This window comes from Cupressus sempervirens, chromosome 1, assembly GCF_028749045.1.
Source record: "Cupressus sempervirens isolate cs-2001-9-10 chromosome 1, ASM2874904v1, whole genome shotgun sequence".
NCBI lineage: Eukaryota > Viridiplantae > Streptophyta > Pinopsida > Cupressales > Cupressaceae > Cupressus > Cupressus sempervirens.
This window is the reverse complement of record NC_143118.1, coordinates 402,212,812-402,226,947: the sequence shown is the minus strand read 5'-3', so window position 1 is coordinate 402,226,947 and position 14,136 is coordinate 402,212,812. Positions and strand designations below refer to the sequence as shown.

General features: G+C 35.8%; 1 protein-coding gene across 6 annotated transcripts in view; it reads right to left on the bottom strand.

Moving 5' to 3' along the window:
• LOC149577994 (uncharacterized) overlaps nucleotides 1-8,971 on the bottom strand; it is a 167,376-nt gene extending 158,405 nt beyond the window's left edge. For all 6 annotated transcript variants that reach the window (XM_089827108.1, XM_089827127.1, XM_089827136.1 and 3 more), the window contains exon 1: nucleotides 7,696-8,971. In XM_089827108.1, coding sequence (XP_089683234.1) covers nucleotides 7,696-8,001 — 306 coding nt within the window. In that variant the 5' untranslated portion in view covers nucleotides 8,002-8,971. The remainder of the gene's footprint in view (nucleotides 1-7,695) is intronic.
• Between the last annotated feature and the right edge of the window lie 5,165 nt (nucleotides 8,972-14,136).

The following is a 14,136-nucleotide window of genomic DNA, read 5'->3' as shown; positions in this document are numbered from 1 at the left end:
TATTTGAGATATATGAAGAGACGTGTCATGCGAAGAGGCATACATTTGGAAATACAAAGAGACTTGTTTTTCGAAATTAAAGAGACCTTCAATTGTCATATGAAGAGTCTCTATTTCTATATATCCATGAGATTGCTTTGTGCGTAGACACAATTGTATCAAGTGAATGCATTGTACTTGAACACTTTATTATAAATAAAAGCTTAGTTACCCAATTCTCCCCTTGGCTCCTCGAACCAGGCAAATTCCAAACCAATTCTTGGACTTGGTCCCGGTTCCCTTTTGGATTCCACCTGGGTTTGAACCCAAGCAGGTTGGTTCCTCTAGGTCGAACCTAGATCAAACCATGATCAAACCAGGACAGACCCAGGTAGACCAAGAGCGAACCAGGTACAGTTCCACTGGGAACATTCTATAATTTAGTGCAGAAAACATCTATTACAGAATATGAATAAAGACTTTTAACAATACAAAACAAAATTTGCTCAAGTCCAAATACTTATTACATCAAATTAAACTAGCCCTCAAGATTTCTTCCAGAGAAATTTTTTATATCTAATTGCTGATAATGACCCATGTCTGAATAATTGGAAGCTTTGTATAGCGATAGATCATATTTGAAATATTAAATAACATCTTCAATAGGTGAAGGGAGTTGCAAGCTACTTATATAGCAATTTTCAAGTAGGATGTTAATTACAAACAAACAAGCTCTTTGTACAATGAAAAAGTAATAAGCATTGCACAACTTGGAAATTAGGAATGTTATTATTGTGGTTGATCCCAATAACATTGACAATGTTTGTGAACAAACTAATGCTTTTGATGAAGATCTAGAAAATTCATTACATGATTGAAACTTAGCATAAATTTCTGATTGTTGAAAGTCTAAAGAATGATACTTGAACTCAATATTATTTTAATATTTTGGTGTTGATAATAGATATGATGATAAGATTACAAGTTTATAGTGTTTTTGTTGTTTTTATGATACTATGTAGCATTCTAATCTTAATTCATTTTTCTAGGCTGCATACATATGTATATATATAATTTTTACCTGTTTTTGTACTACTAACCCACAACCCATTTCAAGATTTTGCTGTACCAGCGAATGGATCTTCGAACCCGAAGTTAAACCCAAAGTCGAACCGGTAACTAAGAATAAAAGAGATATTTTTCTGGTGTGGCTGGGTTTTCCCCTTCAAGTGTTTCCCAGGATAAATGTCCTGAATCTCTTATTCTTTCTTTTAGTTACTGATGTTTATCATTATTCTGAGCAAAACTCAACAATAATGTTAGGTTCTACAGCGATCATAACTAACATGGATATGAAGGGATAGAAACTCTAATACAATAATGTTTAAGGGAGAAGGTGATAAACTTTGATATCTATGAAACCAAGGAGCAATATTATCATGCTAACTAATACCAGTGATTAGTTAGAAATATTACCATTGGCATCAATTAAGGAGAATGGTATAACTGGTATCTGAAAAGAAACAATAGTCATCAGCAGTTGCATGAAGGAATACAATGACTACACCCAGTGTAAAGGCACAAAGGCAGTGATTATAAGATGGGTGGATGACAGTGATTATAAGACTAGTTGTTGTTATTAAGGGGTTTGTTCAAGAAAAGATGTGACTCATTAAACTCCAGGGAAACCATCCTTTCAGTTAGAGGGATATACAAGCAAGATCAAACACATTCAAACAGGGGGGATCAGAATTATTATTAATAATTAGTGCTTGTCAAAGGAAATTAATCGTATTATATTGCTGGCAAGCATCGTGTGACAAAAAATATTGACAAAAAATATTGCTGTAACTTATTTATAAATTAGATACTGGTTTACAAAATGTTATACCTGAATTCTATTAGAAAATAGTCTAGCATATATGCTGCAGCATTTATATGAGTTAATAATAGTGAAGTCAGAATTATATAGATATATATATATCAGTTATATTTTATTCATAACACATGAGATATTAGTAAATTCATAGCCTAATCCTTAATCACTCACTATTGTCCCTTAAGAGGATAGATTGGTTTTGTTAGGAGAGGTGAAGTAATTCCTCACAAGGTAGGTGAATACTAAGATGGGATATGGAGGGGGTCCTGAAGCCTTGAGGGAGCCTACTTGTAGATTGATTTCCAAGCACCCTATGACAAGTTATTCCACATCCTCCTTAGGGTTGATGGTTAGAAGACAAGCAAAGAATTGGGGCTTAAGTATGTTAAATGTCAAATGTGATATGAATCATTAATTTTTTTCTTCATTTGATCTGATTTGCATGCATAGTGATGTATGTTAATCAGTGGAAATTGGTAGCCTCCTAGTAAAGGACATTACAAAGACTTAAGTTAAATTTCCATTTCCAAGCACAATCCAAACCCTGGCTGGGAAGTTTAAGGCTAAATCAAGTAATATCCTAATCGGTGACATTACATAATGTGATATCAATTTGTCAAACTCAAATTTCTAATAGATATTCTCTGCTCGATGTTAAAACAATACAATCAGTAACCAGTGTCAAGTGGGTCTTAATCAAAACCAACATCATCATTATCATTGACATTAGATGTTATAAGTAGATTAGAAGAATCACAAGCAGACCCGCAATCACTTGCAGTAGAAGCATGCTCTACCTGACTCCTCATAGACTGAAAATGGTTGCAGAATCTAAGGAGCTTTGTGGTGCTGATTACTCTGGTGAAATGAATCTGATTCTGGTGCTTCTTATCAAATGAAACATAATGTATGGGTTTTCCTGTTAAGGAAAATGAGATCAGAGGTAGAACATTATTCTTAAAATTATGTTCAGACTTGACTGCTCTAATTCTGACACTTATCACAGTGAGGATATAATTAGATCATTCAAGAAATGAATCTTGATATCTTAACTGTATTTGAATCCTTCAATGAATAATGCTGATGCTTTCTTCTTTTAATCGCAGGTGGATATAAGTATGCAGATCGCTGGTAATAGCATGTATTGTATTGATGTGTTTCCAAATGATCATGCCACTTTGTATATATAAGGATTGAGGTGCTGTATCTCATGTAGAGACATGACCCTACGTAGAGTCATGTCTCTATATGAGACAACCCTTAACAATTATCCTTAATCATTAGTCAGGATCCATTATACTAAATCACATTCGGTGCTTCAAGGAATCCGATTATGATCAGTATTTAGCAAATCATAACTTCTGATGTCAATCAGTGATATAACACAATGAAGCGGCTCATGTTAATAGTGAATAATGAAATCATACTCATACTGTGATATGATAGCTGCATAAGTACAGAGTTAGAACAGATCAAATCAGTTTGATATAGTCAATTAAAATACTCTCATAGAGATATATATATAGTGCAAGGGGTTTAGCTTGGTTGAAGCAATGAGTTCTCATTGTGGACACCCTGGTTCAAATCCCAAGAGGGACATCTTTGTGGAATTCTAAGTCGTGACTCTTGGTCTTCTATTAATTGTATTCGTCTCATTTGTAAGAAGTGGATTCTAAGTTGTGACTCTTGGTCTTCCAATTGCTGTTTCTAGTGTGATTGCTCGAAAGGAGCTTGAATAAGTTGTAATTGTTGCTCTTAAGAAGCACCCGATATGTAAATGATCTTTATATAAGAGCACCCGATATGTAAATGATCTTTATATATATATATATATATATATATATATATATGAGAATATCTATAGTTCCTTTGGAGCAATAATCAGATAGAAGATATCCGACAGATGCTACAAATACAACATTTCACTATTAAGGATCGTCAGTTTAGAATTTAGGACATGATTTTGATGGTCAAAAGTCAACCACAACATATTCCGATTGTTACCCACCATTGAAATTACCCAGCGATATTCTTGAGCAGTTCTAAATGAATCTGTCTGCAGAAAGCCATAACCTGGACCCATGAGAAATAGAAACCAATTCCAATTATAATACAAATAATGCCCAGGCCCACCTAGGTTTTATCTGATTCAGTGACATCGGCATGAGATGATGGTAAACACTCACCATGATAACAAGAATCCATCAGATACATTAAGCTTTTTATAAAATTTGATTTTAAACGAAAACTTTTCTACCCATACCAAATTTATTAAGTTTAGTTATTGATCCAAATGCTAAATGAAATATTCTTAGTTACCGGATTCGTGCCCTAGAGGCCGGATCCCAATTCCAATCCGATCCAAATTGGGATTCGTGCTGATCCGGGCAGGATCCTTGTTTTACACAGTGAATTCGTCCGAATTCATGGCCTGCAAATCCGGACGAATCCGCTGTGTAAAACAAGGATCCTGCCCGAATCAGCATGAATCCTCAAGGATCGACAGGCAGGCCAAGTTTTAAGGGGGTCTAACTTATTTAATATAACTTTTTAATATATTTTTTGCTTTCTAACCCCAAAACGACCACTTTATTTCACATCCAAATACAGTTCACCCCATATTTGCTCTCTATTTCGCTCTCTCATTGTATATTTCTCTAATATATATATTCATGAATCCTAATTGGGAAAAAAAATCGTGAATCCACGGATCCAACTCATGAGCCTGAATCAGATTCGTATCCCGAATTGGTAACTAAGGAAACATTAGCTTTCTGAAATTGGCTACTAGTGAAGGTATCATATCACAAACATGCACATGCAAATAAGAAGGCATGTGATTAGGTATGTGTGATTCTAAATTAGAAAAAGGTGATTTCTATCTATCTATCAACCTATTATCCATCCTTCTACCTGATAAAAACAAACAGTGCAGAAGAAAAATTATACATGAAAAAAAGAAAATTGCAAGGCATAAGAGCAAAGAAGACCAAATTAGACATCCAGGGTGGTGGTCCATAAAGAGTTGGGCAGACATCCATACCATCACTGGCTATCAGATGAATAAGCTAATAATAAATTGTTCTCTCTCTCAATTCATTCTGTTATCAACCTGTTTATAGACCTTTTCCCCCCCATGTATGTTTATCCAAGTCTCAAGCTGGTACAAGACTAATCGTCTCGATCTCAAGAAATCTTGCTTTATAATATTGTATCCTTTCCACTTTACAAATTCATGCTTCCATATAGAGCTGCATGTATGGTTGGAGATGGCTCAACAGTTGTGAAGAAAGATTATCAATTTGCCTGATAGAAAGATCGCGCAAAAGATTATGATAGAAAATGGCGAAAACTCAAAAGTAAAAAGAGTGGGAAAAGAAGGGGGGTGTAAAAAGAGTGGGAAGAGAAGGGGGGCAATTGTGTAAAATATGACGATATCATTTGTCAAGAATGAGAGTAGAAAAAAGTTATAAATAACCCTAATGCCCTGTATAAATTTGATTGAGAAAAAAAGAAACATGTTCACAATGCATAAGAATAGCCAAAATAATGCGTTTTCTATCAAGAACTTGTTTGTATATATCTCTACATTAGATTTAAGATCTTAGGGTCTTAGGGCAGCAATTAAAATTTTGCCTGCTTATGGATTTAGTGCTGAGATCAAAAAGGATTGTCCTGCATTTAACTCAAAATAACCCTTCTTTTACTTATTTGCAATGCAAATCAGAGGCTGTAGAGTGAACCAAGAAAGTATACAGTATCACTTCATTAACCCTTGAAAAGATATCTAGCAATGGTGGACCTGATCAACAAGATCAAGAATACAATCAACTATTGTCATCAGCAGTGGGCATTCCAGATCCTCCCCTCAAATCTATAGACGATACTGCTGCTAAAGGACAATAAATGTAATCCTGTAGGAATTTGTTAATGCTATCCACTTTTGTCTTTTATTTGCTTTATATTATGGTACTGTTGTAAATTGAATGCCCTCACGAACTTTTCTAAAATTCTATATTTGGCTTATGACATCTGTGGTTTCTATGATCCCATTATGAAAAACGGTTTTAAGCTTTGAATTATGATTTTGATATGGTTCTTCCATGTCCATTCTAATAGATAGCATTCTGCATACTTAATCCTGCTTTTGTAATTTTGGCGTAAAAGCTTATTTGCGAAACAAAGGGAACAACTTCCAGAATACATTATGTTTATGTAGGTGAAAAATAAGCGTAAACCTTGCAAAACTGTTTCATGTTACTCATCCAACTTGTGCTCTCCAAGTTCTATGATTTAAAAAATAAAATTATTACTCTTAGAAACAACATATAACATCATATTACAGTTAAAGTAGGATGCTAGACAAAGTAAAAGTACATTTCTTTGGGGTAAGCAACAAAAACTATAGTACAAGAACCCACTTCAAACTGTGTTGTCAGAAACAGGAAACAGAAAATGACATAGAAACAGGCTTGATTCAGAGACTGGAGTTCTAATTTTAAAGGACCAAAACCATATAAAATCTTTCTTGTAGAAATGCAAAAAATTTAAACATTTCCATTATCATCAAAAATAGGCAAATTACAAATCATCAAGTTTCTCTAAATATCAACATACATCATATTCAAATTTTAACATTCACATCTACTATAAAACTAAGGAGATAAGAGATACAAAAAGGCAATATTGCACAGCACAAAAGCAACAGAACATCCCATACGGGGACTAAACAGAATTTCACCTCAATGATGAGCTTGAGACAACAGATCAAAATACATAAACTACTATAAACAGATTTTGAAGCTGTTATTGTATATTGCACATAGTTTTAACCATCCAGGGAACTATCCAAGAAAAAATAAAAGTCCAGGAAACTCCAGTTTCTTGGTGAACAGGTTTCAAAGATGAGAACTCCTGCTCATTACATTTCTTCTGGCTCAGATTTAATTCAGGACAAAGTGCAGTTTTGCCCTTATAAGATAATTGCATACCGGTTAATTCAGGACAAAGTGCAGTTTTGCCCTTATAAGATAACTGCACGCCGGTAATCCAAGCTACATTTCCCAAAATCTCCTAGCCAAAATTAAATATGACAAACATCTTAATATAGCACTTTCACGTCCAACCCCTTTTACTTGTATGCTTCCCTTTGCATTTTCTACTTCCTTTGAAACAGGGATGAACTGCCAAGGATTTTTATAACACCGGATATGCCTACTTAGACTGTCTGCTCCTATGTTGTTTTTGTCATAGAATCATAGGCCATTACTTACACGATTTCAATCTTCATTCATAAATATACTATTTCATCTGACTAGGGTTGTTTAACACCAAATGAATTGGCAAATTTTGCATCATGTGGTATATTGAACCATTAATTGGACAGTACAATTTACGTGCTTAGTAACATTTTTTAAATTAACCATATTCGTCTTTGTCAGATGATCCTCCACTAAGTAGATAGATTTTACCTTTACTTGGCAATTTATATAAAAAAATTATTGTTATTTTATTATTAAAAGTGTAAAACTCTTTCCTCTTTTCATCCCATTTTCAGTATCCGGTAAGTCAAGATTCAAGTAGGATGAAAGTCAAGTAGTTAAGACACAATTTTGTGTCTGTAACCAAAAACGATCACACTACATAAATTCAATCAAATTTAACAATGAAGCTCATGTGAACATTTAATGCAACTTTTATACTAAATCAAGTAAAACTCAATCTAAGCTTTGTTGCAAGTAAATCAGATGCATCAAAATGCATACGCGCGTTATAAAGACTTCTGAAGCTTCATGATTCGGTATCTGTTGAAGTATCAGTAACTTCATAATGCATACCTGAAGCGTCCGCACGGCTTCTGATTGCAGCGCTGGTGACATTCCATGGTGAGATGAGGACAAACAATCTGCCACAGCTCGCCGTAGCGGCTCAGGAGGCTTCCTCTGCCTCTGCGAAGCAACAGCCTGCAGTCTGGATGGACCAGGACTCCGCTTAACATACTGTTCTCTTTCCCCACTGGTTTTCTCTTTCAAAAGACTTACTCTCCCCCTGATCGCTCCATGAAAACCATCCTGAGTGGCAGCAGAAGTAGAAGAACTTCTCGCTGCTCCTCCTCTACCAAGATCCGGCCCCGAAAAGGACATATCTTTGCTCTACTCTCCTCCTTATACTTGCTCTCCTCCCATTCTCTGAAACGTCAAACACTCTGCATCTCCAAGCTACAATCTTCAAACACTCGAATGTCACTATTTTATACTCTTCGGCGGACTTATTATAGCGTCAAACAAATTTTACTGTCACTCCGCATTGCATCGTTCGCTTGTTTATTTAACTCCAATTAAACGTTCCATTCCGATTGCACCTCGATATATACTGGCACATCCGATCCATACTGATTAAAAAAGGAGCAACAATGAACCCTCAGAAAGCATCACCAAGTCAAGTATCCCTCTTGTTGGACCTTTCTCCGGATTATTCCAATACCAAAAACTTCGAGCATCGCTCTGCATAGTTTCCCTATCTACCTATCTCCATTTAAACGTTCCATCCCGTTAATTGATAGCAAACCCGATCCACGTCACAAACAAGCCGAAAATAAACCCTCCGAAACCGCTAAATCGGACTAATCTCAAGGGCAATGCAATGCCTACCTCCGCAGAGCGTCAAAGGCCAACAAGTGCACAAAAAATAGCACTCTCGTTCCAAAACTACAGAATACGCATCAATCCAGAGCCAAATCGAGCAATATTTACCTCAACTGAAGGATCTCGACCCGCAGAACATTACCGTGCGCGCCGCCAGCAGCAATAACTAATTATTCCGTGCTTAAAAACTTGCAGTTCCTCGAAAACGAGAAAAGTTTATTTTGCTGAATCTGAGGGTTTGGATGCACATAGTACTGCCTCTCTGCTTTGCTTAGATGCGGATGAGATTATGATTACTGCGATGATGATATCGCTTTGCCTGCGCAGGAGGAAAAAGAAAAACTACACCTCTTATAACTTTTAATACCCCTTTCTTTTTTCTCTTTTACCGCCATTGTCGACGATGATGACGAAGAATTTTTATGTCGTAATGGAGGAAGGAAATGAATAACAGAATCCCCACGGACTTATGTGCTTTTTTTAATTATCGTTTAATTTTTAAATGGCAGTGCCCCTCTGCGCTTAGTGTAGTACAGCGAAGCATATCACCAACCAAATTCCCTAAAAGCTAAAGACTTTATATGCCTTGTTACTGCGTTCCGCAGTAAATGCATCTTGTTCAACTTAATTTTCTTTTTTTCATAATTGTCGTTTTTTACTATATTCGAAAAGAAGACTTCAGTCAGACTTCCTTTCTTCGCGAGATAATGAATAAGAAATAATAAAAATAATAATAATACTATTTGACTTGGAGACGCCATGTGAAACTCCTAAAAGACATAAAACATAGACCTACGACAAAACTGATATTTGGGAGGTTTTTATTTATAAATGGTCAAAGACGTTTTGTTTTTAATAGTTTTTTTTTTTTTTTGAAAGTTTTCTTTATCTTTAGGTTATTAATTAATATTTTTTATATGGATTAATTGAAATTAGAGATAGCATATTTTCACAATTGGACAATTTTCACTCTCTTGTTCTAATGATATCAAAAAAAACAATATGATCTTCTTCTTCTTTTTTGGGGGAGTCGGTAATAGTTTTTTATTTTATTAATATAAGAGTTATTACATCATTTCAAAATAGGCTCCCATGGTTAGCCTTACATTCTCATATACACATTACTTAAACATCTTCTATCTAAGCCTTCTAAAGCTTTATACAACTATTGCCACTTTATCCACAACTTCAATTACATGGTTCACTATTTTTTCTTAGCTTTTACAAAAACAAAAATCTTTAAACCTTTATGCCAACTATCCAACGATTCATTCCCCGCTTCTGCCACCTGCAACTCACACGAATCTTCTCGTCTTCCATGAGGATGCTCTACATTTTCATCATTTGTTCGCACCTTTGGCCTCTTAGAAACAAAAATTTCCACCATGTCCATTCATGTTTTGCATCTCCCAAAAACTACACAAAAAGGGACAAACCCAGAGCTAAGTTGCAGGAATTTTTATTTATTGTTTTGCCTTTGTCAATTTTCTTGTCGTCATTTACGAACTAGTGAAAACCAAAAATGGACCCAAACAAAATTCATCACCAGTCACTGTCACATTATCCCTTCAATTCTCCACCCTTACTAGAAATTTGACGTGCACCACCCTGCATCTCTTCCTATTCCCCACACTTCTCCACTGCTTCGGATGGGTATAAGATCTGTCATTCATAATAGTAAAGGTTTATTGAGAATTTATAAAGAAATAAGTTTGATTGAATATAAGTTCCATTATGTATTAAGTTCTTATTAGGAATTGCATAATAGATAATGTATTGTATTTAAAATTTTGTTTTCGACAAATAATATTATCGATATCTTTCTCATAAGAACTAGTAAAAAATAGTCATTAAGAGCAAAGAAGGTGAAATAACAATATGAACAAACTCCACTAAAAAATGAAACATTGGAATGAAAGATTATGGTTCATTTTCATATAAGGGCGTGTTTGGTTGCCAGAATTAGGATGGAATTGGTATTTGAAATTTCAAAGAAAAAAAAAATCCATTGTTTGGGTCCGTCAAATCGGAATGGGAATTGTAAAAAAATGGAATTCTATGTGCCCATTTAACCCCCAAACCTTGGATTTCGTATTCCACCAAAATAGGTGGAATTGGTTTAATTTTGATTTTAATTCCAATTTGGCGAAAGCGTGAATTACAAATTTATGAAAATTGAGTTTTTGTTGAGATCCGCTAGCCTATTTGATTTCCCGCTCTTTGGCTCAACCCTATTTTAGTCTTGATCAGACATTTCTCTACTCAGAAATCTTTGTCGTGTCTGGAGTTTCTGTATACAGGTATGCATTTGAGGGTTTTTTGATGTCTTGTTTGGGGTGTAGCCGTCTTTGATCTTTCATTTGTGGCCCTCTGCTAATGATGTCGTCCAAACCCCAACTCGACTTTCTCGACATGCTATTGTTCTAATTCTGCCAAGTAGCCGAATGAAATCACTTGTCATTGATAATGGGTTATGGTTTTTTTTCAAATACCATGAGCCCAACACAATGACATATATATTTCTCCATTTATTCGTTGGATTTCATTGTGATAATGAGCATTAGCGTACAATTTTACTTTGATGAGGTCGTCCATAAAATGTGTGTTTGATTTAATATTCATTTTCTTCTCACATTTTGGGGAAAGACAGTCATGCGTTAGCTAGCCCATTTCAAGCTTGTTTTTTTAGGGTTTACTGCCAATGTAACATTCTTTAGTAATTTTTGGTTGTGGTTTAGTTATTATGTGTTACATAGTATAATATGTTCTGATTTCCTCTGTGCAGGATGTAGAGGTTTGTTTCCTCTCTGCCTGGCTAACGAATTCTAGGTATTTGCAGATATTTTAAGAGTCGTCATAAAAGTTTTGAACATAGCATTGCACACTTGTTTCCATATACAGGTATTTTTAGAAACCCTCTTCGTTTCCCTGCACAGATTGCTTGTATGTGCATACTTTTATTTATGGTAAACAATAAAATTCATTTTGATGATGTTTATATGCTTCGTTATAACTTCACTGTCGATACATCTCCATTTGGTAAAATCCCCAAAACTATAAAATAATCTGTGTATTTAATATATGACCGACCTTTTGTTATTGAAAATTTCATTAGTTTTGATTGCTTCATTACACTTGTAAAGGAAGAAGATATAGTAATGGCTTGTGCAATCTTTTCATGATTATTACTACAAACATATGATCTTGGTAGCATTTGGGGATGATGGAATCTATCTCTTTTTTTGTTTTTTTCAGTTATCTGATGCTTGAAAGGCTAACATACTGATAGTTGATAAAATAGGCATAGCTAACATCTATATCTGGTACTTGTTCAGCCTGTGATTATTGTTTATTGTGGGGCCTCAAGACACCTGCCAAACCAGTCACTCAGGGAGCCAAGTATTTAGTTTTGCAGCTTTAAATGATTGACTATCAACTTCGTCCCATGCTCAGCTTTAACAGATACTTCCTCCCCCAAAAGAGATGCAAACACCTTCTATTTGTACTCCCAATAATTTTGGTGTTAAAATAGATTGGTGCATGATCAATACTGCCCACCTATGACTAGGCCCTTTGTCATGTCCCCAATTTTCTGGTGACAGCTCGATTTAATTAATTTAATTAATGGTTGTCCAAGGACAACTAATTAGTTATTTTAATTAAATAAATAGTTATTAAAAGATAACTTTATATTTAATAAAGTGACTTGGGAAATATTTAATAAAGTCACTTGAGGGATAAGATCAAAAATGTTCTAGAAGTCTCTGGAGAGGATGGAGAGAAAAGAATAAATAGGCACCCCGGGGCTCCATTCGAATCAGGCAGTTGATTATCTCTCTTTGATTTTTCAGATTGTGATTCAATCACAGGGGCGCATTGTGGAACCTAGGGTTCTCGCAATTGTCACAATTGGCCATTGAGAACGATAACTCTCAATTGGTACGCAATTTTGAGGGTGTGAAATATCATCTGAATTATTGCAGATTGGAGGTGACATCCAGTCATTTCATCAGGGCATTAAAAAGATCGGGTTATAGAAGATATTCCGTATAAAAGATTTTGCACAAGATTAGCGAAATTGACAGACAAACATTTGAGACCCTATCCAGACCCTCAGCAAAGTCAGTTAATTCCACAGAGGGATTTGTGGGACAGAGGACAATATACAGTTTGCATAATCAAAGGAGCCATCACTGATTTGGAGATTTTTAAACTGGATAAGGGTGGGACATTTGTAATGGTTTGCTTCCCGATTCAGTATTTCCGCAAGCAGAAGACAAGATTCATTAAAAAACTCGGGTGACAAACGCTACCCAATACCAAGCCAAAGGCGGAAGTAATTAATTGATAAAGGAGTCGTTTCTGATATATTCGATCGCACAGCATTGGTAGGCGGTGTCCAAGGCGATTTGACTTCGAGGAAACATGCTGCACAATCCGCCAGCAATGTGAGTAGGAGAAATCATCTCAGGAAGGGAGTTCAAGACGACTGCGCGAGTTGACATGACCCGGATATTAGGCGTGCGCCATTCTGCGGATTACAATCAAGAGCGATTCACCTTGGACTAGCGGTTAAGATAGTCAACAGTCGGATTCAGGGCAACCTTGGTTCCGCAAACTCTGGGGGTGCATTCCCATAACAAAGACTGTGATCGGTATCTCAGTATTGAGAAATGTGAGGGTCGGAATACTATATCCAATTTAGCGGCAGCAGCTAATTCAAGTCCTGGTCAAACTGGTGATCTCTCACAGAGGAAGCTTTATATTGGTGGTCTTTCATATGACACAACTACTGACAAACTGCTGGAAGTATTTTCAAAGTATGGAGAGATTGAGGAAGGTTCAGTTACATATGATAAGAGTACAAACAAATCCAGGGGATTTGCATTTGTGACTTTTAAGACTGTGGAAGCTGCAAAGCGGGCTCTGAAGGAACCAAACAAAACCATTGATGGTAGAGGGGTTAATGCAAAACTTGCAGCCGAGGGTCAGAAGGAGAAACCGGCACCACAACCTACAGCATCTCCACAAGCACAGCCACTTCCACAAATTCAGACAGGTTATACAGCTGAGTATCCGAGCATGATGTCATATCATAGGTCGATACCACAGGCACCAGCTTCTGCACCCCTATCAATTGGTTACTCGACATATCCTCCAAGTCTATCTGCATATGATGTTCAGCCGACACCATATCCAAACAACAGCCCTTCATAATCATTGATGGAGCCGGCAACCTCAGGTTTTTATTCCTATATAGTTTGGTTCATTGTTGATTATTGGATTATGAAACATTGATTTGTTTTCTGGACACCATTGGCATTATTAACTACTGCTTGTACATCTACTATTTGAGATACTCTCCTGAGCATACTGTTTGACGAAATGTCAAACCTCTGAAGTTTTAGTATTTTTTGGTGCTGGAGAAAGCAATAACCTGTCAGGGTTATTTCACCCTTTCTTTGTTATGTGCTTACTTTTGGTATTAAATGGACCCTTAGATTAGATTCAATTTAAAATGAGAAGCCTATCCATCATGTGTATCTTGCTCCCAAATATTAATGTTGCTCCTATGTATACCTATCTCGGTTATGTCCACACGATTTGATGACTATCTGTGTATCTAAATTATGT